The sequence below is a fragment of the Erinaceus europaeus genome, chromosome 3 (genome assembly GCF_950295315.1).
Source record: "Erinaceus europaeus chromosome 3, mEriEur2.1, whole genome shotgun sequence".
Taxonomy (NCBI): domain Eukaryota; kingdom Metazoa; phylum Chordata; class Mammalia; order Eulipotyphla; family Erinaceidae; genus Erinaceus; species Erinaceus europaeus.
In genome coordinates this window covers 40,973,337-41,000,151 of record NC_080164.1, presented here as the reverse complement: position 1 = coordinate 41,000,151, position 26,815 = coordinate 40,973,337, and the positions used below count along the sequence as shown (strand labels likewise).

At 39.4% G+C, this 26,815-nt stretch overlaps 1 protein-coding gene across 7 annotated transcripts in view; it reads right to left on the bottom strand.

The window, feature by feature from the left end:
- The window catches only part of MYT1L (myelin transcription factor 1 like), a 527,336-nt gene that overhangs the window by 90,723 nt on the left and 409,798 nt on the right, over window positions 1-26,815 (bottom strand). For 6 of the 7 annotated variants that reach the window (XM_060187042.1, XM_060187047.1, XM_060187043.1 and 3 more), the window contains exons 11-15: window positions 22,285-22,419; window positions 17,406-17,496; window positions 15,577-15,684; window positions 10,288-10,499; window positions 1,925-2,175 (exon numbers count right to left, since the gene is read on the bottom strand). In XM_060187042.1, the coding sequence (XP_060043025.1) occupies window positions 1,925-2,175; window positions 10,288-10,499; window positions 15,577-15,684; window positions 17,406-17,496; window positions 22,285-22,419 (797 nt within the window). The remainder of the gene's footprint in view (window positions 1-1,924; window positions 2,176-10,287; window positions 10,500-15,576; window positions 15,685-17,405; window positions 17,497-22,284; window positions 22,420-26,815) is intronic. The other variant, XM_060187048.1, reaches the window with a different exon arrangement.

Below are 26,815 nucleotides of genomic sequence, written 5' to 3'. Positions count from 1 at the left end.
AGTCCACACACACATATGCTTTAGCTTGCATATACTTAAATATACTTCACAATTCTCCTTTAGTTTCATTCATGTCAATACTTTTAAGATTCAGAGAATACAAAAACAGAAGAATTAGAGGGATATAGAGGGAGGGGGAGAAGAACTAGGGGATGGAATCTACTTTCTAACACAAAATCCTGTGTTGCAGAGACTTCCCATTTTAGGAGAGGGAGCCATGCAATCACAGTTCAAAATGTCTCTGCTATAGAGATTATGGTCAGATCTAATCTAAGCTTCAAAAAACCTGCAATTTACTCAACTGGCTTAAAAAAAAATCCTAAAGAGGTATAGCATGCTTTTTTTTTTAATGATGCTTTGGAAGAGATAAAAAATTCTTCAGTTCTTGCTTCTCAGAAGGAGGGAGAGAGAAAAGGACATGTGGAGGACAGAGTAAGGAAAATCAAAATACCCTCAGCCATCCATTTTTTTTTTCTAGACAGTCATACTCTCTTGAGCAAAAATTTGACTTCAGAGCTGGCGTGAAAGCTGCTGCCTACTCAGATGTCTAGCAGTTCTTTCCTCTGGATGTAATAGCAGAGGGAAGATGCTGGCAATGAAATTCCCATGCTTTGGGCTGTTATCTTGATAAATTACAGTGTATTATTCTGCTTGAACTCTGCTTGTCAGAGTGCACTCCTGATTTCAAGCTTTCACACTAATTTAGCCTTCACAATGTTGGATTAAATTCTCTCAGTCTTAGTTTAATGTCAATAAATTGGAAAAAAAAAATGGAAGGGATTGCTCTCTCTCTTTCCTCCTCCTCCTTCTACTTCTCTCTCTCTCTCTCTTTTCTCCCTTGCTACAGAATCTCTTCCATGCTAATCGCCCATTTCAGCAGCCCTTGATCACCATGAAATAGCATGCCCTGATTCTTCTCCAAAATCTAGGAAATAAGAAAGTATTAATAGAAAAGACAGCATTTGCAAAACATAAAATTACTGACCTGTCTCCATTCATAACAATTAAATTATTTCTAACCATTATTGTCAGTATGGAGAGCTCACGGTGCGTGGCCGAGCAGCTCTAGGTAATGGAGAGAGAGAGAGAGAGACCCTTTGTTTTTCTGGAGAGGAGGCTACCGCCACAGTCTGCCTGCTCTCTGTCCTCTGAGAACACAATGCGCTTCCGTTCACTGCCACCGCCTGCGCCTCTGGCCACCTAGCGGCCTGGAGAGGCAGTTACAGAGCTCTTGCTCCAGCATACACTAGGGCTCCTGCTCGCAGCATTAGCAGGGTCCATTGATAAGAAAATCAAAATGACAAAAGCCTCCATGAAGACTGCATGCTGCTTGCTTGAGCATCTAAATAATCAAACCGGGCTGCGCAAAATTCCTGTGCAAATCAGAGTTGTTTTTGTTTGTTTGTTTGTTTTGTTTTTTAAGTGTCTTTGCCCCTTCATTCTGGGTGACCTCTGGGGAAATGTGAGGAGCCAGGCCTCACCTGCTTTACTTAACAACAATTCTTTATTCTATAACAGTGCCACCCAGCTTTCCTGGTGTTTCAAGGTCCAGGAAGGGTCTTCTTTTTTCTATTCTCTGTGCAGCCATTTAAAATAACATAAAGATCAGGTGATGTCCTCTGTTTACAGAAATGACTCTGAATCCTAAAGGGGAGGAGCTATAGATAAGACAATAATTGAAAACGCTTGCCGATGTTCACCGATTTAGAAAATGAGTCCTCTCTAATGATGTCCTATAAGCTGAGCAAATCTGTGCTAATGCGTCAATCACATGGCAGCTCTGTGACTGGTGACATCTGCAGTTTGAAGGCCCCAGCTGCTAGCTGGCTGGGTCATGTCTCTAGGTGGTCAATCTGACCTCAAGGACAAGTTGAGCCCCGCCTTCCCAGGCCCTCCAGCTGGGGCCACCTGCCGGAAGGCGTACCCGCGCGGAGCACAGGTCCTGAGGCTTGGTGGACAGGTTCTGCGGCATCTCCCTGCAGCGGGTAGACAGGTTGAGGATGGCCGTGGCTGCCATATGGGCTGCCTCCATGTCATGTGTGTAGTCGAAGCTGCTCTTGCTGCACGTGCTGCTGGCGCTGCTGCCGCCGCCGCAGCTCAGGTTGCTGCTGCTGCTGGGCGCATAGCTGCTGGTGGTGCTGCTGCTGGGGCTGGCGTTCTTACAGTACCGCTTCGCTGGGGAGACATGGGGACAGGGATGACTCGGGTCCCGGCTGCCCCGGACAATAGTAGACAGACGACAAGCAAGGTGCCCTACTACTCCACCCTTACCCCCACAGCCCAGTGCAAACACACATTGTCAGGGATACTGTGCCACGGACTGATCTTGCAGAGAAAGGAAGCCTGGTCTTTCCCTTTAACATTGTGCACGTTTGGTGAGCAGAGCTGGGGATGAACAGGGAGGAGAATCCACAGATCTCTTAAACAGGCTATATATTACTTCATCCATTTAAAGGCACAGGCTTGATTGGGTATCAGGAAGTCTTGTCAGGACCAAGAAGGGAAACTCCCCCAACATCATTGCTCATCCGCTTACTGGGGACTGGAATCCAGCCAGCTACCCAACCCTCAAGAGATTAGCTGCTCCTTCTAATTAGGAGAGGCTGATGCAGTTAACTGGAGCTCACTGTCCTGTTTGTGGCCAGGCGACCGTAATGCGTGGACCCTGAGTCCACTTTTGTTCCTGTGGGGACCTGCACTTTGAGGAATAGACTTGACCAGATATGCAGACCAGATAATACAACTGAAACATTTCTTCTGCCAGAAAAGACCTATCCTGTGATGCTTATAAAGTGTTGCACAGTTGAAGGGTGGTGATTGGGGGCTTTGAACACCTGTGTTATATAGACCCACCCCAAGTAAAAGTACAACATGGCAGAGTGGCAGCTTAGTGGTTGGCAGGTGTTCCCACCCCTCCATTGAGTTGCCTCACCATCCCCTGGACAGATCTTCCTTATAGGACTTCTCTCTAACCAGCCAGTATCTCTAAGAGCCAAGGAGGTACTCAAGAACACTAGTAAAATTTTTTTAGAACAGCTCACAAGTATCTTATACTGCCTGCATGGGGGAAATATCTGATGGATGATTAATTAGAATTTCTACCACTACTAGCTAGTGTCACAAGATATCCATTTACAGAGGGTTTAGGTTTTGTACCTTGAACCTTGCAGAGTAAGAAGTACAATGAAAGCTGGTCTCTCCCCCACAAACATCTCCACTAGCTGAAAAAGCCAGGGTCAGAGACCCATCCCCTTTAAGATATACAGCAGTCTTTGAAACCTTCTTTTAAGAAGAGCTAGATCAATATTCTGTATAAGCATAAGATAGCTTGAAGAGGGGTTCCAGGTGTGCTTATGGCCTCCTGGTCCCACCATTGGGTCCACCACACCACTCTGGTGGAAACTTCAGTGCTCCTCACTGAAAGCAGAAGGGACCTGCAAGCTACCTGTTCTCTGGTGTCTCCAGCACTATCTTTAGAAAGTGACCACCCCTCACCCCAATTAGAAGTCACTCTTCTAAATATGAAGAAGAAATTAAAAAATGAAGTAAACAACAAATGTCATCTAGTCAACATGGTTGTCATTATGGGTAAGGTTCAGAAAATGCTCCAATGCACCTTACTCAGATACAAACAATAGAAAGAACTAAGGATGAAGATGTGCTTGAACTAGTCTGATAACCTTCCTCGATTTGATTTAATAATTGCTTTAAAATTACATTTTAATGTCACAAAAGACCCTTTCCCAAGTAAAAAAGAAATAGGCTTTCATCCCTTATAGCTTTTGACTTTGTGCTGACTACTGTACTTCTTGACAGGGAGGAAGGGACTCAACACTGCCTCAGTGACTTTTGGAACAAAGAAAGTACAGGAAATCTGGAAGAACTAGACAACTTTCTGTTAGCAGTTTCAGCCCAGAGCCAAGAGCCAGAACACAAGTCAGGAATGGTTTTAGAACCAAGACCCTTTGCACAGACCAGAGGGTCAGTCACATACATTCACATCCACTGAGTAGGATGAGTGAGTTGAAAAAAAAAAATACTACATCTATTCTGATAATTTGAGTAATCCCAGCCGTACATGGTTTTTCTCTTTTCTTCTGGGAAACTAACGTAAGCAATAGAGGGTACAGTTCAGCTGAATAGTGATCTTGAAAAGTGACAACCATAGGGTCGAGGAAGCAATCCAAACTTTTCCTCTGAGGAGACCATGCACCTTGGCTGGTGGGTCCTCAGAGCCACACCAATACCACAATATCAGTTCACAGCTTGTGATATTCTCCATATAGATTAAAGTTGGTGGTTTCACATAGTTTACAATTTTGTTACCGAAATAGGGGTACAAAAGCTGTGGGAGGGACAAAATAATACTAAGGATTTTTATTTTCTTACTGGAGAAGTTTAGGTCAGGAAAAAATATTGTGGTCCACAAAGAAGCAAGTGAATTCCAATTTCTGAAAGTCAGTATTAGGGACATGTGTCTATGCAGCAAACCACAGTTCATACAGGTTGGTTGGTCTTAGTTTGTAATCCACTCCAACACTAAGAACTGGGGGTGGGAACCACTGGTGGTACTGAGGAAGCACAAAAAAAGTGTTCCCTGGATTCTTAGAGACTCTAGCATGACCTTGTCCAACTCCACCTTCCCATCTAGTGTGCTACAAGTCTATCTCCTCCTGGAAGACTCCAGGCTGCACAAGATCAAAGTGAAGGTGTACAGAGCAAAGCACCATCTAGACTAGCTTCTGTATGAAAATGGGCCACTAAAGTGTATTTTTAACATGACTTTATTTTCTCCTCTTACCTGACTTGGGTTTTTTTAAAACTATATTAATACTTTATTAAAGAAAACGTTGACGACATTGGCACAGAATCTACTTTACTTAGTTAGACTGAATGAGTCCCAAGATTCTGCTTCCTCTGCTCTTGCCAGGGTATTAGCACTCACACAGAATTTCAGTAGATGAGAGGACTGGAGATCCACAGCACATCAGCTTACATTATTCAGAACAAAAGCTAGGACAATATCTTTTGTGCACTCTTTTATGAAATGTAGTCAACTTTAAAAAATGTTATATAAAATGAAGATAACCATCTCTACACCAGACCTTTCAGGTAAGGAACAAAGGTCTTGGGTCCTAATAATTGTTGTCCATTTATAATGTATTTAAAAAGCCAGAGTGTCTCCTATCAGTGATGTTTCCTATCAAGGCTTCTCTGGATTATTGAGCTGACAATAAGGGCTACTGCAAAGCAGAGGGAGTCCCACTTAAGGGTCATTCCTACCTGCATCCCTGGGGTAGAGAAAGTACAGGCAGTAATGGATTGCATTAACAAGAGCAAAGTATGCTTTCTTTTTCCTTTGGCAAACAAAGCTATTTTCTATCATCAGATGGAATGATTTAATGCTCTTCTGGATGCCTGTTTTTCACTGGATGTAATGAGAAGTATAATTGATTTCATTCTAGAGTGCCAGATAACAGGACAGTCCACCAGATCTTTACCATAGTGAGAAATAGCTCCATCCCTTTTTTTGTAGGATAAAGAAAAACTACATGGGCGATGCCATGATAAAAGTGGTAAATCAGTGAAAAACAACCACCACTTCAGAATATAGCCTTGTCATGAAACTACTCTGCTGTAAGTCATAATGCATGTGTGTTTCACATGTCTTAGAAATGCCAACTTTTTAATGTATTAGCATTTCTCTTTAGGGAGTAGATCGACATGTCCTTACAATCTGAATTTCCACAAAAACTAGAGGAAAAGGAATACAATCCAAAGTTAATGTATCATGAGGATTTATCCCACTAGGTCCCACCTGGTGACCTTTAGGCCTAATTTTGTTCAGACCGCTGCACGCCATAATTCGTAGCACTGACTCTCATGGTTTTTAAGGAAGCCTCACATTTGTGCTTGATCATAAGTAAATTGAAATATGGTTGCAGAATCCTAAATGGAAAAAAAAGGGGGGTTCTTGTAAGAATATCCTGTTAGATCGCATCTGTAATGCAAATAGTTTGCTCATATGACTTAGCACATCAACTCCAAGCAAGAACTATTTCACTCACTCACTCACTCGGTATTCTTTGCATGGTACTCTCTGTCTAGCTGACATTGGCATTCACACCATGGGGCTTAGAAGAGTTGGAGGACAATGCCTCTCACCCACCAGGAGATTACAGTCTAGTGGAAAGATAGACACTTGTAGCTGGAACCACCAAGTGATGGGACATAGACATATGCTGTGGGACTGAGAACCTTACACTCCACACAGATAAGCCCATATTAACATGGAGAACAGTTTCTGGACACAGGCTGAGAATTTACCAGTGAAAATTCATGGAAGACAAACTTCCAGAAATAGAATGCATGTGGTAAGGGGCAGAGGGGAGGAGTAATTCCAGGTAGAGGAGCAATGGCAGTCTCTGAAGCTGTCACAGGAGGCAGGTATCTGGAGTGGGGAGAATCTCTCCTGAGGACTGATGCTGAAGTGTGTGCCAGTGGGAAGGTTGTCAGAGTCAGTTATGCTTATAGGACAAGCTTGAAAAAGAGGAAGTTCAAAGGTAATATCAGTAGCTTTACTGATTTTAACATCTTTAGACTTTAGAAAGTAGAAATATCCAAAAAGGAAACCCAGCAGAGTAAGCTCATTGGGACTTGGGAATTTATGGGTTTATCCAGTACTGAAGACAGTGATAAATGCCAAGGTGCACTGGAAATACTTATAAACTGTGGAACATTTCTATAAAGGGTTCTGTATGATTAGAGAGTACAATTATGCATATTCACCCTGACACTATGGGGAGAAAGAGGTTGTGCTTAAGGGCAGCAAGTGCCAATGTGACTTTACTCATGGGTGCTGAAATCTTAATTTCACATAGTTTTTACACATCACACCATGTTAAACTTTTTTTTTCTAGCCCAAAGCTATTTAGAAGCATAAAAGTCATTTTCTTAGTTCGCATTAAAAACAGGCCTCATTCATGGGAGAGATGAGGGCAAAGACATAGAATTGGGACTCATTGGTTCTTTCTCTCCTTCCCTCTTTCACACAGGGATTTCCTTGCCTTTCAGGAGAGCACCTGAGTCCTTAGCAAGAGAATGATGCACAAGCATTTCCTTATCGGCTCTACAAGCTCCTATACTTTCTCTCAGTCACCTCACCTCCAGTTTTACAAGACACCTGACAGCCTTTACCACCCCCACCCCGTAGGTTTCCGGCTTTCCTGTAATTTCTACTCAAGCTGTATAAAATCTTCCATGTTGGTATTTTTCATGCTAACTCAAACAGGCAGGATGGTCCTCTTGCTTCCCTATGTGTATGTGTTTACCATCTCCTAGCTATTTATAGCTTCTTTTCTAAAACATATCAAGAGGGACAAGATACGTAGATGATAGATGGACAGGTGGAAATATAGAATGGGTGGGTGGGTCAGTAAATGGATGTATATGTGGATAAATAGATAAATACAATGTGTGTGCATGTGCATATAGGCAGATAGGTATAGGGACCAGGTGGTGGAGCGTCTGGTTGAGTGTATAGGTGCAAGGACTTGAATTTGAACCCTTGGTTCCCACCTGCAGGGGGGAAATTTTACTAACAGTGAAGCAGTGCTGCAGGTGTCTCTCTGTCTCTCCCTTTCTATCATCCACTTCCAGCTTGATTTCTGGCACTCCAATAAAGAAATAAATATATTGTTTTTTTTTTTTTTTTAGACAGATAGGTATAGATATATGGAGAGGCAGAGAAGATACGCAGATGGCAGTCATAACCTACATATAGATGTATAGACATATGGGTAGAAGACCAATTGATGGAGAGGTAGATAGGTAATAGATGATAGACAGAAAGATAGATCAATGCTTGCTGAATGTTTTGATATTCAGAGTTGGTAGGACTTAAAAGGATAACACCCAGAGACATGGAGTGGGCAGTCCTAATTTTTCTGTATCCTGTTCTGTATCTCCATGGCCCTATGTCTTGCATAATATATTTCTACCTCATAGCAGAATACATTTCACTAACTTTATTCAAGGGCAATGACTCAATTCTTTGTGCATCTGAAGCAAGCCTTGAGGAGGCTCTTTGGAAGTGACTACAATTACTCTGTGGATCCATAGGCAGGACATTTGGGACTGAGTACAATTACTCTGTGAATCTACACTGCTGGATATCCCAGGGGCAGAAATGGCCCTTTTCTGCTCACACTTCATCGAGAAATCTGACCTAACTATTCTTAGCCTCAGTGCACACTTTCATTCATGTTTTAAAAAATTGTCAGATGAATGTGGTAGAATAGAAATGGAGTCATTGATTTCCTTTTCAGTAAATTGTGGTAAAGCTTGTCTTTTCTTTCTTTTATTTTTATTAGTTTTTTTTAGGATGTGATAATCGAAAGTTAAATGAATTCTTGATTTCCTGTGGGTCAGTTGAAAAGCATGGGTCTGCCCAAACTTTCCATAAGAAATGTATATATATTTTCTGAGCAGGTGAGGACTAACACTAAGCATTAATGTATATATTTTTTCACACAATCTCCTCAAAAGCCTTATGAAGTAAGCAGGGCTAGAAACCATTGTCCCCCTTCTACTCTTGAGGAATCTAATGCTCAGAAAGGTTGATTTGTCCAATATTATACAAGCTGTAAAATAAAGAGTCAAGAACAGACCTAAACAGGGCTAACTTCCATCCACTAAAGGACATTGTAGACTTGAAGACATGCTCTACTGAATAGGAAATTCCCACAGAAGTTTCCTTTAACCAAAAGTTAGAATCCAACTGTAGCAGTCAGGTTAAGAAAATCAGAAGATGCTGAACAATAACAAGCCTGTGAGAGTCTCCATCACGTCACTGTAAATTAGCAATGAAAGGAAGCCATATAGAAGAATCCTTAGTCATTTGCATTCAATGTCTTTTGATCCTTCATTTGCAACTGGACAAATGAAATTATAGGAAAAACTAAAACTGCCAAGTTACTATTACAAAATAAGAGAACAAAAATAGTTAAAATTTTTTCTGTTAAAGTTTAAGTCATTCTTTGTTTCCCATTTCTATCTTTGTTTTTAATGACAAAGAGTTGATACACCCAAGAATATCAATATACGATGTAAGAAAACAGTAAATTTCATTCACCACATCTACTGTTATTGAATATGCCAGATATATAACTTTGAATGATACAGATGTTCAGAAATTCATATTAAATTGTAAAAAAAGGTTTCAGAACTCCTTTAACATTCAATCTGAGTAAGTTATTTTTCTTATGTGTTTATATCTTTCTTTTCTCCCCCAGAGAATTGGCTTAGACAGATTAGAAGGCACCAAGATAAGATGTAAATTATCAAAACTTTTACATATCCCAGTTGGTCAAATTTTTTCAACCAAATCTATATATCCTAGAACTTAAAGTAGAAACATGGTTAGGTAAATAAATAATGTTGAATAAATTCAATTATCTCTTTCTTCCTTCCTTCCTTCCTTCCTTTCTTTTTTTTTTTCTTAACTACTTACCACATGAGATTTGTAACACATAGGGACTTGTTTATACCATTGACAATGGGTTCCAGTAAGCATAAGTAAAATCAGACTATGCTTTTCCTGGAAGCATGAATTTTTGTTAGTTTCACTGATTCATGCCCTGATATTCAGTGCAATCTGTAACAGAGTTACACTGTGACAAGTGGCACTCCAAAGGTGTATTCCAACTAGAGAACAGACCCAGGTTCCCTGGCTTCTGGAAGGAGTTTGGTAGCACCAGCAGAAGGTGCTGGTCTTGACTGCACTTTACAGTCACTGGTAATTTTAAAAAGAACCATGACTATTCCTAGGGATTCAAATTTAATTGGCCCAAGGTGCAGCCTGGGCACTGGCATTTTATAATTTCACCAGATGAGTCTATTGTGCATGCCAGGTGGATAACACTGAGGGAACACAGAACCTCCAATCCAATCAAGCACCCTCAGTTCCTAGCAGGGGTGCTTCTGCTTTTTTTCTCGGTGTGTGTGTTTCATAAAGTTCATAAAGATAAGGAAGGGCACAGTCTGAGCAACAGCTTGAAGCTGTTGAGAGAAAGAGGGATAGCTTGCTGACTTTTGTGGTTTACATTCATCTACAATGAACCAGTGACTTTAAGCACATGAGCCCACCCTTTGGGCATGCTGCTCCTCCTTAGTACACATCAAATGACCACAAAAACTCAACCCGCTTTCAGGAAACGATATACACAACAACAACAACATCATTCACTGCAAACGTGTCTCTCATGTATAAGAGTGTGCACCTCCTACCATCATATCCTTTGGGGGATATATCCCTGGTTTGCACCTTGGGGGCTATGGCCCGCTTGCCATAAGTATGGCTGTCGTAACTGTTGTATTCAAACGAAGTCTTGGAATATTTCTCAAGCTCTTTGGCCAAGTTGGAGCGAGGCGTGGTCGTGGGGACGTTGTTTCTGTAGCCGTAGTGCGGGATCTCGAGCTGCTTTACAAAGCACATTGGCCTGTAAGCAAACAAGAAACATTCGACAGCTTGCTTCCTTGTGGCTGTGGATAAGAGACGGTTCCTGTCAAAGTTAGCACATTGTATTTCTTAACTGTATCAGGGAGCCAGAACCTTGGCTAAAGTCACAATTCTGTCTTCCTGAGACATCACCAAGTGTGCTGTCACTATCTAGAATCAAATATATGGCAAGTTTGGCAATAACAAGCACAAATGATAAGATGTAGTTTTTCTTTTTATCTTTTCAGAGGGCTGGTGGGTTTGATGAAGATGTGAGATTTAAGGATGGAAAAGAATCTCACTCCCACACTCTTTCATTTACAGTGGCCACAAAGAATAGGAATCATACAAAAATGGAGTGAATAAGAAACTTTCTCTAAAATAATTAGAAATAAAAAGAAACAGAGATTAAGATGGCATGAGATAAAATATCTAGACAACACATGAAACATATAGTAATATATATATTAATTGTTTACATTTATTTATTTATTTTCCCTTTTGTTGCCCTTGTTTTATATTATTGTTATAGTTATTATTGTTGTTGTTATTGATGTCATTGTTGTTAGGATAGAGAGAGGAGGGGAAGACAGAGAGGGGGAGAGAAAAACACTTGCAGACCTGCTCCACCATTTGTGAAGCGACTCCCCTGCAGGTGGGGAGCTGGGGGCTTGAACCGGATCCTTATGCTGGTCCTTGCGCTTGGCCCATCTGCACTTACCTTGCTGCACTACCGCCCAACTCCCCCAGTAGTAATATATTTTAACAAGCTTTAGCACGTACTCTGAGTATTTTTATCTTGTAGCCATTCTCAACCACCCCCCAGGGGTGGGGAGCTTTGTAGTAAGATATTTAAGTGGAAGAATACTCGATTACGATTCATTCAGTACTAGTCCACTTGGTTTCTATTGTATGTGTTCATCTATTTATCTTACACATGGATTTATTAAAAATTATATTTTTTATAATTTTATAGGGTTGAGAGGGGTAGACAGAGAGGGAAATGGACTGGCATCTACAGAACTGCATCACCATTCATGAAACTTCATGCACAAGGGGAACAGGGTCTTAAACTTCGATCCTTGTATATGGTAATGTGTAAATTCAACTGGGTATCCCACTGTCTGTCCCCCTCACAGGTGAAATTTTATATTTATTGTTTAAAACCATCTTAGACCTATAGTAAAACCCTAGACAAGGTTCCTTTATACCCTTCATCTAACTCCTTCCTGTGTTAACATTTTTATAACTACATTTATTTATCAAATTATCAACATAAAAATTTTGATTTCCTTAATATAGTCTAATAATATTTTTCAAGTCACAAAAATATAACAGTTGTTATATGCCTATTGTTTAAGACATTTTACAAGCTTTCTGGGAGAGAAAATAGATAAATGGATAAGTGAAGCACATACATGGATGAAACTATGAGTCTTGCCTTGAAAGGTCACATAGGATGTTGTTTTGGTAACAAATTTTATGGTATTGTATGAGTTCGCGCAGTGAGAATTCTGGGGGAAGACAGTGCACATATGGCTATGAGATTTTCTTCTTCTTTTTTTTTTAGATTTTCTTTTTATTTATTTCACATGTGAGAGTGGAATGAGAGAGGGAGAGACAAAGTGTGAGAAGGGCCAGCACATCAATTTGACTTACTTATGAGTACCAGGGATCAAACTCAGAACTTTCTATTTGTGGGCCCAACACTTTTTTCACTGTGCTACCTCCTAGGCTACTCAGTGCAGGTTTAGTAGGGAAGCTGACATTTGAGATAGGCTTTTCCAGTAAAATTGTTAAGGTTAAGGGTGGGATGAAAAGACATTCCAGGAAAAGAAACTGAAGTGTTGAAAGATGAGAAAGTTAGAGCTTCTTTGGGGGTCATATTGAAAAATATGTTCTCTCTTCTAGTAGGCAATGTTGTCTCTGAGTTTCATTCTGTCTCTAATTCTTCTTTCTGGGTTTGAAACAGAAAAAGCATAATCCCTATATTTTTTGGTAAATCTTAAAAAAAATTTTAACTTTATTTATTTTATAAGACAGAAAGAAATTGAGAGGGAAATGGGGTGAAGGAGACAGGCAGAGAGATGTCTGCAGTACTGCTCCACCACTCATAAAGCTTCCCTCCTGCCAGTGGGGACCAAGGGCTTGAACCCAGGTCCTTATACATGGCAAAGAAAGAACTTAATCAGATGTTCCACTACTTGGCCTTAATCCCTAAGCTTTTAAAGATTAGTACCAGCTCAGAGGGACAGAAGTCTAGAGTAGAATGCTGAGACTACTGAGGACAGATAACTGTTGAAAGGACATAAGTCCTAATGGTGGCTAGGGAGTTGGTACATGATTTGAAGCACTTAAGTTTTAAATTCATGTTGGATATCTACTTAATGAGTTCTTAAATCTTAAATCATTATGAGTGAAAAGGTTGTAGGTTAAAATTCTTGGTCTGCTTCCTTATATCCTGTCTCTCATTCCGAAATCCACTGAATGAGAATCTCCTGTGTGGAGTCTCTATATGGGAAAAAAAAAGTGAAGGGAAGAAGACCAGGCTATTCAGATCTGATTCTTCTGTTTCTGGAAGGAGTCCTGAGGACCCCTATGGCCAGACCAATATGTCTTGCTCTTGTTAAGTGTCCATTCTAACCTACTTCCTGATACCAATCAGATGCATTTAAGGATAATTGTAGATGCACATTTTGCAGTCATATGATAGGACCTTCCATTATTTCAATTCAGAAAGAGTTCTGAGGTTATAAAGTCACCTTTGGGATAAAGTGGATGGCATTGGAGAAGATTGTGCTTAGGTAAGCAAGGAAGGGGGCGAAAAACAACTACGGAATGGTTTCCCTCATATGAGGAATTTAGAAAACTGAACACACAAATGTGAAAAAAAAAGTCAAGCTATATCTAAGACAGTGGAAGAAATCTAGTGGTTATCTAGGTTATAGGGACAGGGACAAAGACCTTTGGTGATGGGAGTGGTAAAAGAAAAAGACTATAATGTAAACCATTACTCAATAAAGCTCTAAAGTTAACTCTCTCTCTCTCTCTCTCTAACACACACACACACACACACACACACACACACACACACACACACAAGAGAGAGAGAGAGAGAGAAACAATGTAAATGGCTATAGTTCAAGCTCTATCTCAGAATGGAGATTTGTCTTTGATAATAGTGATATTTTCCATTAGATATATACCTCATCTGTCTCAAGCTTCCAACAGTGATTCTCACGGTAATGACCCCAAGAATCAAGTTACACTTATGTAGGCAACACAGGTATATGGTAGCCTTGTTAAGAAAGGGCTGAGCATGGAGTTCTCTCCTGCTTTCTGGGGAATCTAGCCAAAGTAGATAAAATGAATTAATATGATATCTTGATCTTAACTGTCTTCCCCCACCCCAAAATATCCTTTAACTAATAGGCATTATTTGTTACATGCAAATAACCTAAGAATTTTTTTTGGGGGGAAGTCTCTTGTTGAAAATAATTAAGAGTGGATTGAGAAATTCTACCCTTGATTTGGTATTCAATCTTGTATTCTGTGAAATCTGAGCATTTTATAGGTACACTGAGGGTATTCTAGGTTGGCAGCACTCACATATAAAACAACCCAGAACACATACATGTTAATATTTATGAGTGGTGGTCTATAAATTCTAAGATCATAATTGCTTTTTATTTTATTATTTCTTGTTCTCCATAAAGATTAACTTTTCTGTTGGATAAAAGAAACTTTAATGGCTGTGTTACCATTCTTTCAGAAACCTGTGAAAAAGCACAAGCAAAGACATTCGTATTATTTGTCTAGTGATTTTTTTCCCCAAGTGATTCATTGTAAATAATTTAACAAAAGTAAAGCACTGTGTGTATATGCACTTCTCTCTCTCTCTCCTCTCTCTCTCTCTGTAGGTCAGTGGACTTTCACATGCACTATTTTATATCTCCTTGGGTGTTTTGTCATACAGATAGAAACAGCAAGAAGTCAGAGAGAGGAAGAGACACTAAAGTACTGGAACTTTCTTTAGTGCCACAGCATCTCACATATGGTGTCAGTTTGTATCTGGGTCATGTGAATGCTAAGACAGGTACCTGAGATATCTCTTTGGCGCTGTTCTTTCTTCCCCCTCCTCCATCCCTTCGCCCCCCCCAAAAAGTTGTGCTAGACATTATTGCCTCATAGCCAGCATCTCAGTGCTGGTTTCAGTTATATGCTCTCAATAGAATCTGTGTAGCTTTAAGATGACAGTTTGAACACTTACACACACAGAGAAGCTTGCTTCAGTAAGATATTGACTAAAATGCAGGCTCTAGGAGGATTGCCACAGCTTTCACAAGGATGAGAGTTTAAAGGGAGCATGCAAAAATGAAAGTTGATCTAAGGGTTATGGGTGTGGACTACTCCCTCCACCTCCTCTCTTGATAATCATCTTTTTCTAAACCTGAAAAAACAGTGGGCTGAACCAGATATCTTCGAGGTCGCTCCCATTTTAACATTCAGTGATTAAATGCTCAGGTAAGTCATTTAACCTCTCTCACTGTGGTTTTACACTTGTCAGGTGGGGGAACAACACCTCCTCCTGCCTCCTCTCAGGGGTGTCTGAGGATAAAAGGAGAAGGCAGCTTTGAAGGCTGTTCACACAGAAAGCTTCCGTGTATGTGCAAGGTGGCATTACCATCACTTTGACATTTTCAAAAACATTAACACCATCCTGCAGGTTAAGATAAAACTACTTTGGGCATCTCATTAATTTTTAGAGCTTCCTTTTCATCTAGCATCCACAGAGTCATGAAATATAAGGACTAGCAAGAAAACCAGAAACAATCTCATCATCCACTTCTCCCATTATGCAACCTACAGGGGATCAGTGGAGAGCCCTGCAGGCCCTCACCTTAGAGAGGGGTGGCCTGGTCTGGACTTCCGGCACAAACAGCTTTTTACTGTCCCAGTTGCCACCTCCATCCCTGTAACTAGCAAGAACATCCACCTCATGCAGAGCCCCAAGCCCTGGTCGTGTTGGGGATGGGTTGTAGATGGATCTCATGAAACGACCCGCTCCACGTAGGTACCTTAGCACTCGATCTGAGGCCTGGTGGGACTTGGACACATCACAGCTCTGGTGTTTTTCTTGGGCTTTTGCCAATTTTTCTGCTGCAGCAATAGGGCATCCAGAGAGGCTGCAATTACAGAAAGGGATTTAATTGTCTTCCCTCAAATGGCTCCAGAGAACCCTGACCCAATCACATCTCCTTTGACTCTCCCTTCTCCGCATAAGGAGACTGCTCAAAAAGGTGTGTGGGGCATCCCAAACCTACAATGGGCATATCAGATGAAATGAACTGGGAGAGAGGGAAATGTTTCTGGCTTGCATATTTCCCTCTCTGTCTCCAGTGTGTCACCGGTGTCCACACTGAAGATATACAATCAACTCTGTCCTTTCCAGTGAAAGCATGTCAATTGCCATGTCATTCTGAGAAAATAAACTACCTAAAAATTCAGGCACAAATTGCATGCTGTAATGTTCACCATTTATGGGCAGAGGATCTGGTCACTTGGGTAGGATCTGGTCACTTGGGTAGGATGGGGTTTCTGTTAACCAGAATGGCAGCCGTGAGATGGACCCCTGGGCTGCTCTGTGTCCACTACTGGCTATAGAGCTTGATACTTCCTCCCACTAGCTCAGCTATGTCTTCCCAAGAATAGAAACTGAAGTAGAGGAGAAAGAATAAGCATCCCTAGGGCTACAAAGGCTCTTGAACTGTTTTTGGAATGAAATATTTGTGAGAAGGGCAACAAATCATCTCTTTTGTGTTTAAGCTTATCCTTCATGAAGTCATGGTATGTGTTATCTCTGTGTTTCTCCCCATTGCTGTACATAAAAGAGATGCTTACACCACCTACATGTAATTTCTCAAAAAGATGTGGGTAAAGAACTGCTAAAATGGGGCCACAGATTTCTCTGTCTGTCTCCAGTGGGTTATTGCTTTCAGCACTGCAGATACCCTAAAGATAGGGTTTCTAAAGAGAATGATGTTTCAGAACTCTCCACCATGAATCTTGTCAATCTAGTCTCTATTTTCTCCTTCTGCAGATTAAAGGTAGGAACATCTTAGAAGGGAAAAGCGTTGTGATTAATTGTTTTATTGTCACCTCAACACAAGTAACTAAATCTATGAATCAGCCAAACAAGTATTAAAATGAAACGTAAGTTTCCTCATCTAGCTATAATTTTGCATAAGATTGGGAAATTGAAATTTTAGACTGCAAGATAAATTATAGCAATGCCAGCTTTTGGTTATTGAAAAAAAACTCTATGATATGAACTGAATATCATGAGCAACCAAGTATAGGAAAATTGGGATTTCAAGAACAATGTTATTCTGGACATGATTTCTCTGGAAACAGTCTAGGAAGTACCTATGCATAGTTGACTAGTATATCTTATGTTCCCCAACCAGAAAATTTTGGACCTGCTAGTCTTTGTATTCTAACTCCCATGTTACTTGCTCCCTATAGGACAATACTTTCTTTATCCCAAAGGACAAAAAAAAAAAAAAAACACAACTTCCTCTAGTCACCGCAAGTGATTGTGGTTCCCAGCTGAGAGGCTATACCAAGGCAGTTACCTTCTCGGACTGTTTCCCTATCATGAAAAGGTGAATGGTACAGTTAAAAATATCCAACTTGTACAAAGGGCCCTAAGCATTTGAAATTCCATGTATTATAGATAGTATCTTCCCACCTTTCAAAGCTACGGTGGGAGGCTGTTTGTCTCCTTGAAGAAGGAAGGACACATATGCAGGTGTGATCCCTAAAGCTGGGGGTGTGGGGTCAGGCTGTCACAGGCTGTTGGGGAAGTGACTTCCCCACAGTGGAGAAAGCAGAGCGCTATGCTTACCTTCGGTGCGAGTTCCTGTTGCTATTTACATGCCCTCGCCCTGTGCAGCCCGGAGTAGGACACTTGAGAACATTTTCATGCATGGCAAGAACTTGACAAGGAGAGGCAGAGAAAACAGCCCAGCATTAAAAACATAGAAATGGCCCAAGTACAAGAAATATGCAATCATTTTTTTTTTTAACAACAGCTGGGTTCGTTTACAACAGACAGTCCTACGAACATTTGTGATGGGCATGATCAGGAAAACACATGTAGGAAGAAAAGGAAAATTATCTCAACCTCACTCTAATTGACATGCAAAGCAGGTGCGTGGCTCAGGGAGTTGTGGAGGTCAAGTTGTTCCAGATGGGATAGGATGGCAAGGCTCCCCGTCCCTCCCATAGAGCTCCCAGACATAAGCACCAGGTAGGGTATTGATTAGCCATGTAACAGCACGAAGACTGGCAATTTTGAAAACATGTCTATGTTTTGTAAATACAGTATTATGAATGTGTGGTGGTCATGGGTGAATAGGAAACCCAAACCTTGTTATTAAAGAAGCTGAATTAACTATGATTTGTTATCTAGGAATTAAGTATTTCATACCCCTTCAAATGGAATGAACTATAACAGAATACTAAGAGGTCTGAAGTTTAGTGTGTGAGATTTGGTCTTTAACCATGCAAGATACCTCAGCCTGCTCTCAGGAGACAGTCTCCTCCTACTCCATAGACTTGGGCTGTATTTTTTTTCTTTTGTTTTTATTTTGTTCCACTTTACAGTTCTACTATTGTCAACTATTTTTGACTAACAGGTGACATTCTGTGACTCTGTTTTATGGGGGAAAACTCATGGTAGTGGGTATGCTGGTGGAAAATCAAGAGAATTGACCCATGGCATTGATTTGAGTGTGACAGGAATACCTGGTGGAGTTTTGTGTGCCAGAGAAGTTTGTTTAATGTCAGGTGGGCATAGAAAATCTACTGAAGACAAAATTCACCCAAGTTTACTACATACTTTTTTTCCCATTTTCCCTTTTTTCTAGAAAAAAAAAAATCTGTATCCTGAAATGTTATCTCACCGCTCCTGCTGCTGCCATTTCCTAAGTCCACATCTCCACTTTTAACTCCCAGTCAGAAGCAGGGTTCATTAGGTTCTTTAGAAGCAGGGTTCATTCTGGTTCTAGCCTTTTCCTTATATGTGAATGATTCTCAATTTGTAGCCATCAAACACAGACATCCTATTTTGAGCTGGGTTTCCATGCAATTGGCTGTAGTGAAGTTCCAGGAAATCTTCTCCTTATGGGACATCAGCTATAACTCTTGTCTCAGGAGAAAGTTTCTTCATTTTTCCTAAATTCATAGCTCCTGCCTGCATTCTCCTGCCCACTTCCCTTTCTTCCAGAGTCTAGATATACCTGTTATTCCTTTACACTCTTTGCTATTTTTATGTCATCCTATTATTGCATCACATTATTGCCATGGCACAGTTGCCTTGCAAATTAATATACATATTTCCTTCTATGTTAGTTTTCCAACATATAGTCTTCCCTGAGATAGAAAATTACTTTTAGGCTTGTCTATGTTGTAGATCTCCAATTGGTTTTTCTTGTTTCTCCTGCTAAATGCACTTTTAGACTCCTTACTATTTGCAACTAAGATTCATACTTGAGATGAAATTATAATGATATCCAATTCAACATACACATCTCATATGCCTGTGGCATGTTAAGTTCCTGTTCCTCACTGTACTTCTTACCTCTGTCTCTTATTTGTTAGTAGTAGGCTTCTTCTCAATAACTCTAATGCACTCTTTACTCTTTTCCCTTGGTTTTTCTTGGGTGCTAGGCAACTCCATCATTTGTGGGGGTCTCAGAAATACTATTCTTTCATGGTGGCCACTGTCTTCATTATTTGTGTACTCTCTCTGTCTCATTTGTTCCGTTTCACAGTTCTAGACATAGATATTCAGCTTTTCCATCTTTTACAATTTTTATTTATTTTAACCAGAAAGAACAGAGTATTGCTAAGATCTGGCATAAACTGTGATGGGGATCAAACTTAGTGCCTCAAACATGCAAGTCCTTTGCTCTATAGCTTCTTCTTTGGACAACCTCATTTTCTTACTTCTACTGAGTATAGCTTGAAGGCAGATCTAGACATCTCCTGTGTGTCTGACCTTCTCCCACTCCATACCAGTTTCCCCAAAAGCTGACTGGGAGTTTTAGACTTTCAGTGTAAATGAGGAAAAAAAATTCAGGTCAAGTTATTAGCATTTTGCTATTCATGTGGTCTATTTCTCAATTCTTCACATTTATCCTTCGTGCTATCATCCTCACTACTTAAGGAGACTAGAATCTCAGTGCTGCCTATTCATTTCAAGAAAACATGCCCTATCTCAGTCCTCCCCCTGTCTGGTCCTATCAGACTATCTCTGGAATGCTACTACAACATGTCTCATTTTTTTGTCTGTTGCCTCTACCACTGCCTTCTTCATGCCCCATTTTCCTGCATAAACTACTACAAAAATGCTTTGGCTTTGGATTTCTTCTCTTCAGCACAACACCTGCTAAGTGTTAACCTTAATGAAGCCTAACGACCCCCAGGAGGTTGTCATCTCTGACACCCCAAATACATGTCCACAGGACGTTGTTAAACTTCTACCAGGCAATGTCTCATTCTGTCTTTCATTCATCATGTGCTTTTTCTCAGGTGGGATGGAGCTTTCGCAGGGCCAGAACTGTACTGCATTCAATGATATACCCTCTGTGTTCCTATCTGTATGTGCTAAATATTGGGGTACAGGCTACTTTGCTGAATTCAGTTGGATAGAAATGGTAATTAGGGGGAAGCTAGGCCAGAAAAAAAGCTAAGCAATAGACAACAAAACAGAAAGACATTCCTTATACAGAGTTCTTTATCTTTCCTTCTTAGATATTCTTTGTGGTATTAAACAGTTACATTTGACTAAATATATAGTAATGCTTTTTAAAGGTGGTTTGGAAGGAATGTGTAGGTGGATGTGGGAGTGGGATCTCCCATTCCTATGAAGTTAATGTGCCTTGGAGAGATCTGATCTGGGGTCTGTGTGCACATGCAATGTGCAGCCCTTCAGAACACAGCCCATGTTCCTATTACACTTAGACTTTCCCTGTGCAAAATTGGAGCCAGGAGAATTTCTCAGCCATGAGAAGGAACTGATATTCTACTTGTGAGGCGAAAACATATGTTTTAAAGAAAAATTGCATAAGGAAGCGCTTTCTTAAAACATAGTGCTTGGTCCTAATGCCTCATTTTGTAGATGAGGAAAAATGAAAAAAATCAAGAGCTAGCACATGCAGGGTGTCAGAGAGCTCATGATAACTGGAACAGAAATTTCAAGTCAGATCTCAGCATAAGTAGAAAGTCCCAGGGTCCTGGGTGGTAGGGATTTAAATATTAAACCATTTACTTTAGCAAATTGTTACTGACTCAGATTAGTCCTCAGTTTGCCAGGCAATATGCTAATAATTCCTGGAAAGAAAAGGATGATACTCCTTTTCCTCATCTGAAAAATAGGGCCAACACTACCCTGCAGGACTCATTGAGGGTCAAATGAGTTGGTGTTTGTGGGTGTGAGTCAAGCACCTGGCACAGTGTGCTCAAAAAAAACCAGAAGCTATTATAATTAGATCATGCTGTCTCCCTATTCATGTAACACACGGGGCAGAGCCATGCACTGGAATTTGTCCATTTTCACAACTCTCTGAGTTTGTCCACAAGACAATTACAGAAAATGTGGGTTGCACTTAAAAAAACAACAACAACAAGAGTTATAACATTTTCTAAAAACGTTTCTTCTGATAATGTTCAGCTAAAGTTGCCTTCTAAACCTCAAGCACTACCAAGAATTTCCCTGGGCCCTAGTAGATTTCCCTGACAAGTAGTTTTGGAGTTTGTTACCTACTCTGATGGGATATCTTCCAATGTCCCTCTAAATAGTCATTTGGTCATGTTGTCATATCTCAAGTCAAGCAATTAGATTTTCCCCACTTAAAGCTGACTTAGATAATGAGGAGGATCCTCAACATTCCTTGGGCTTAATATAAGGGTCTAAAGCTCATAGAGTTATTTCTGAAAATGTGTCTTTTTCTTGAGCATTCAATTCTAATTATACTTAAATACTTGAAATACTTTATGTACTGAGAGAAAGATAAGCAAATAAAAAGAAGTGTGCATTACTTCTGCTCCAAAAGAAATCCAGCTGCTTTCATAGATTTATTGAACAATTTCAGAACCTAGCCAATTGAAAATGCATAAGATCAAAACCCACCCAGTTGAACCTTCTTACTTAAGATTTAATTGTGTAGAAATGTTGGGACTATTATGATATAAAACAGATTTTACAATAAAATGCAGCTAAATATAAATATGAATATTGATTTCTATATATACAGAAGCTTGGTTAATTGGGCCAAGGTCTTTTTTTTTTTTGTCAGGGGGCCATAGTAATTTAGTACTGGAAGGGATGCCCTAGAGACAAAATCCAATTCAATATGCTGTAAGGAGAGAAGAAAAGAAAGTGGCACATACATAATCACAGTGGAAGTTAGAAATGCAGTTAGCACTAGTGCCTAGGCCTGTCATCTGGGAGTCCTTCTATAAGAAGTCTGTGAGCCACTATGGTTGAGAAAGCAGGCATATGAGACCCAAGGGATACTACAAGCTAGAGGCAGAGGCTTAGATCCTGCGGGTCTTGGGTGGGTCCTCTGATCTTGGGTGGGCTGCCCATCAAGAGAAGTAGGGGCCTAGTCAACGTTGCACTGAGTAGTAAGATGAAAATGACAAAAGGCAAGAGGGATGATGGAAACAGATTTACAGGTATGTGTGTTTCCAAGGGTGTTGGTGACACAAGGACTTACTTTCTGGAGGGACCCTATCTTTGTGCGGGCATCCAGACAAGCTGCGATGATGCGGGTAAAGCCCAGTTACGTGGCCAGTTCCATCACACCCAGGGGTTGGACACTTGCTCTCTTTCTTTTCTGTTCTCGAGGGATCTAAAAGCGACAACAGGTGTCAAGAGAATGAACTTTTTACCAGTTGAAGACAAATGTGATACTTAACAATCTGAAGAGATCTTGCTACATCAAGAAATAAAGCAGGTGTCCAGGACAAGCTGTGACATCAGACTTTTGCGAAGGTAGCTTCTTTGGTTTTGGGTGACTTTTTTTTTTTTTTTTTAACCTTAAACAGTGTAATCATGAATCATAGAATATTTTACATCTATACTAAAGGAAAAATAAAAAGAGAGAGAGAGAGAGAGATTGTCCCTACCTTAACTCTTGATTAATTGTTTTCCCGTGTGTTACATGAGAAGCTCTGTTGCTCAAAGAAATCAACGTAAATAATGATGAGACAGTGACCTTCTTAGAGAACAAATCATACCCTGATCATTCAGCATTTGCTCCCTGTGATTAAACCAGGAAACAGATTGCTATTCAGACACTGTTTCATGGAATTTCTTTCTTATTGAGTGTTCTGATTGCATACTCTTATCAGCTGGATTTTTCTTTTTTATTGGTGTTGAAATTTATTCTCTTGCAACTATGTTTTATAGCATACCAATTCAGTGCTTTTCTGGAAAAAAAAGTTGAACTCTCAGAAGGCACTGTAAGCAAATGATCAAAATGGTGGAAATACCACGGGCAATCAAAAATGTTTCAGAAGCTGCTGGAGCAACCATTCGTTTTGACTTCTTCATCTGTGCTTGGAACCAGAGGAAGGTTCTTACAATGCTGTGCATGCATAACAAAATTAAGAGGTAATGATTTTATACAGCTCTTTGGCTTTCTGCAATGCCAGCTCAGGGAGGAGCAGAGCAGACATTCAGTCTAAACTTGAATGCCAGATGTCAGAAATGCAATGATACCACTAATAAAATTATTTCTGTGCCCAGAATTGATGACAGTTCATATCAGTGCAGAAAAGAACTCCAGAAAATACTACTTAAGTGAAGCTCAAACCAAACACTACTATAAGTGTGTGAAAGGTCCTTTTGAACTATTCTTTTTTGAAAATCAGTTGCACAGATCATTAATAGATTGTAACAAATATGATTTTATCCAGAACATGATACAGTTCAAATTTCTATGATGGGGGTGTCTAAAACTTTTGAATGGATACCTCATTCTTCAAACCAATCATAACTGCTAGAAAATATCTCTCCCTTTCAATGAAGAATTCATTTCATATCTGGAAAAGACCCTGGTTGAATTTCTTTTTGAGTTCTTACAGGCTTTAATCTGAAGGGACTTATGGAACTTGAAAGAGAAAAGGACTCAGGAACATATAAGTGCCTTTATGTTTACGCAGAGTTCCTTCCTTCTCTTTTAAGGCAACATGCTATTCTATGTAATGTGCTTTTCAAGTCTTAGACTCTCTCAAACCAGTGCTAGCATTAAAGGGAATGTGCTAGACACAAATGTTACTGCATCCTTGTCATTACATACTGATAACAATCTCTAAAAATCAAATCTAAACTTATGCTGATAGAATTTCAGTTTAGATATTTTATTGAACTTCTTCTTGAAGTGCCTAGCATTTTAGTGCCTTTTGAATAACATTATAGGAATAATGGAAAATTTTAATTCATATGAATATAAAATAGTAAGAGTCCAGCAATAGTGTCCAAGGGAAATACAGTTTGCTTAAGGTGATGAACTTGAGAAAACAGCTTGTACTAGATAAAGTAAATTGTAATGGTTATTACTCATCAAGAAACTCTTTTTCAGCAGGCACTTAGAATTTTTTGAGGGATCATATTATTACACAAACTTTGAAAGTGCTCTAAAGAACAGCTGTGTATAAAAAGAATGTGGCTCAGAACAGCTCCATTTTGGAAGACAACAAGGGTAATCTCCTCTCGATGCATGAATCCAGGTCAAGTAAATCTTTGTTTCTTCACCATTGCCTCTGTTTTTGCATTAAGTCTTGCAATTCCAGTTCATCTTGCAAGCAAACACAAAATAACTAACAGGGCTAGGAAACAGAACAACACCCTGAAACCTTACAACAACATCTAGAAAAATAATCATGCACTGAATTGAGCTTGTTCTTCCTGATTTCCCAGTATATACCAATGGAAACAAAATATAGAAGTCTCATGATGAACTCCTTTTGTTTTAAATCAAGATTTTTAAAACCTCATTCTTCTATAATTGAAATTTTTGAAAAGATTGTATATAAATATGAATTGATACATTTGTTCTTTCCATTTTTAATGAAATAACAGAAACTGAAAAGAGAGACTATAGATTAGCTGTGGATATAGAAATCCCACATTGATATAGTAATATCACACATCATTTTTTTTTGAGTAAGATATTCATCTCTTTGTTCCACTTGATTTTATTTGGTTTTGAGTGTAAACCACAGACATTTTCAAAGGAAATTTTGAAACAAGATGGAATGCAAGATAGGAAATAAGAATAAAGTTTTATCAGAGGAATAAGTTCTGGAAAAACTATGCTGAGAGGTAGGGGATGAGGAAGAGGCATAAATCAGTGCTTTCAGACTCATTGGGTCTCAGGTTCAATCCTCAGCACCACTATAAGCCAGAGTTGCATAGTATTCTAGTCTCTCTCTTTCTCTTCCTCTCTCTTTCTTGGTGTCTTTATCTCCATATTTATCTCATTAAAATAAATAAATAAATAAAATATTAAGAAAAAGAAAAGCCAAGTATCCAGTACTATTTGTATTTCAGGCAAAATTCACATTATTTAGCTATTCATATGCACCCTGTCCTTATTCATTTAGAGCAAGGGTGGGGAAGCTTTTTCTAGAAAGGGTTATTTGAATATTTATAACATGATTCTTGGGACTTAAAGAATAATCAACTTAAAATTAGCACATACTGTTTATGTGGGAAAAAAAACCCTTCTAGATTTATTTAATTCTTAGTGTTACCTATGGTTGCCTAGGCTGTACTAGACCAAATAGTTTTCCTCATTTCTGATTTAGAGGAAACAGTTTGGTTTAACTTGAGGAGATGGGGCCAAACAAAATAATAGCAAAGCATATATAGGAAGATGCTGAATTTTGATGAACCAAAGAAATCACAGCAATACAGAATCTTCACTATCAAATGTTCCTGCTTCCAATGTATATCACTGCACTTTTCAATGCCAAATCTCCATCAAGAAATAGATCTACTCTCCAGAATTCTAGAGCATAAGCTTCACATGCATTTGTACAAGTGAGAAACTCATAAGAAAGGACACTTCCTCCCCTAGAGTGTTTAGTTTCTATATCCTTCTTAAATGTTCAACTAGAAGCTTCCAAATATAGTTATAAACAGACCTACTATGATCTAGAATCTCCAAAACATTCAAGGCAAACCTAATACTATAGTGAGCTAGATGCTGCTGCCTGTAAGAATTTCCCCTTGATGGTGTGACTTCCATTTTACACAGCTCTAGTCTCTACTGTGTCTCTGTATGACATCAGAACTCACTGAATTCTCGGCTAAATTCATCTCTAATCAGAATTTGGTTAGTGCAATGGGCAACTTGCCACCAGAGATGAACACACATTGAGAGGAGAATACACACCTATGTCACAACAGGAAAAAAAATGAGTGTTTTCTTTTTTATCATTTGAAGTTTGTATAGCAACTGATTTTCAAACCACATTCCTGAACTCAATATCTGATCTATAGGAAGGAAACTTAATAATCATGATAAATAGAATAAAATATAAAACATATTTTTTCTGGTACTAATATGGAGGGATTAAAGAAATCACCAATTCCATTCTTAAAATAGCTTCTTAGTTGAAAATAATCTTGCATTTGAGATATTCACAATGCCAAGGCTCTATATGACATTAAGTTTTATCTTGCTTCATATTTTTAAGTGGACATAATCATTACGGAAAACACAAAGTTAATCAGTGGACACATAGAGTCAAGTAGATTTATTAAATATCTGTTATATAGGTATATGGTTAAATATATAGATAGATGCAAATATGTTTGTATACTTCCTAAGTGAAAATCTAGCTAGAAGTACCATTTTATATGGGTTTTTGTTTTATAATAAGAGTGATAACTGTTTTCCACAAGGAAATGGAATCAGTGAGGGGAAAGAATATAAGTTAAACAATTTACTATTGATCTCAGCCCAAGACACATCATGCTTTGCATAGCAAATGGCTCCAATTACCTACTATCTTAAGATAATTAATGTGCAGTCACTGCCCTTGTCTTATGTTATCGGTCATTCTGCTACTGTTCAATTTCTATCAGGGATGCTTTCTATGGGGGATGTTTCATCAATATATGTCACTTGACAATAATCTTATAAATCATGATGCCACCTACCCAATCCAATTTACAGATGACATGCCTCATCGTTGATTGACTAAGTGTTACATAAACTCTTACCAGTCAGCATA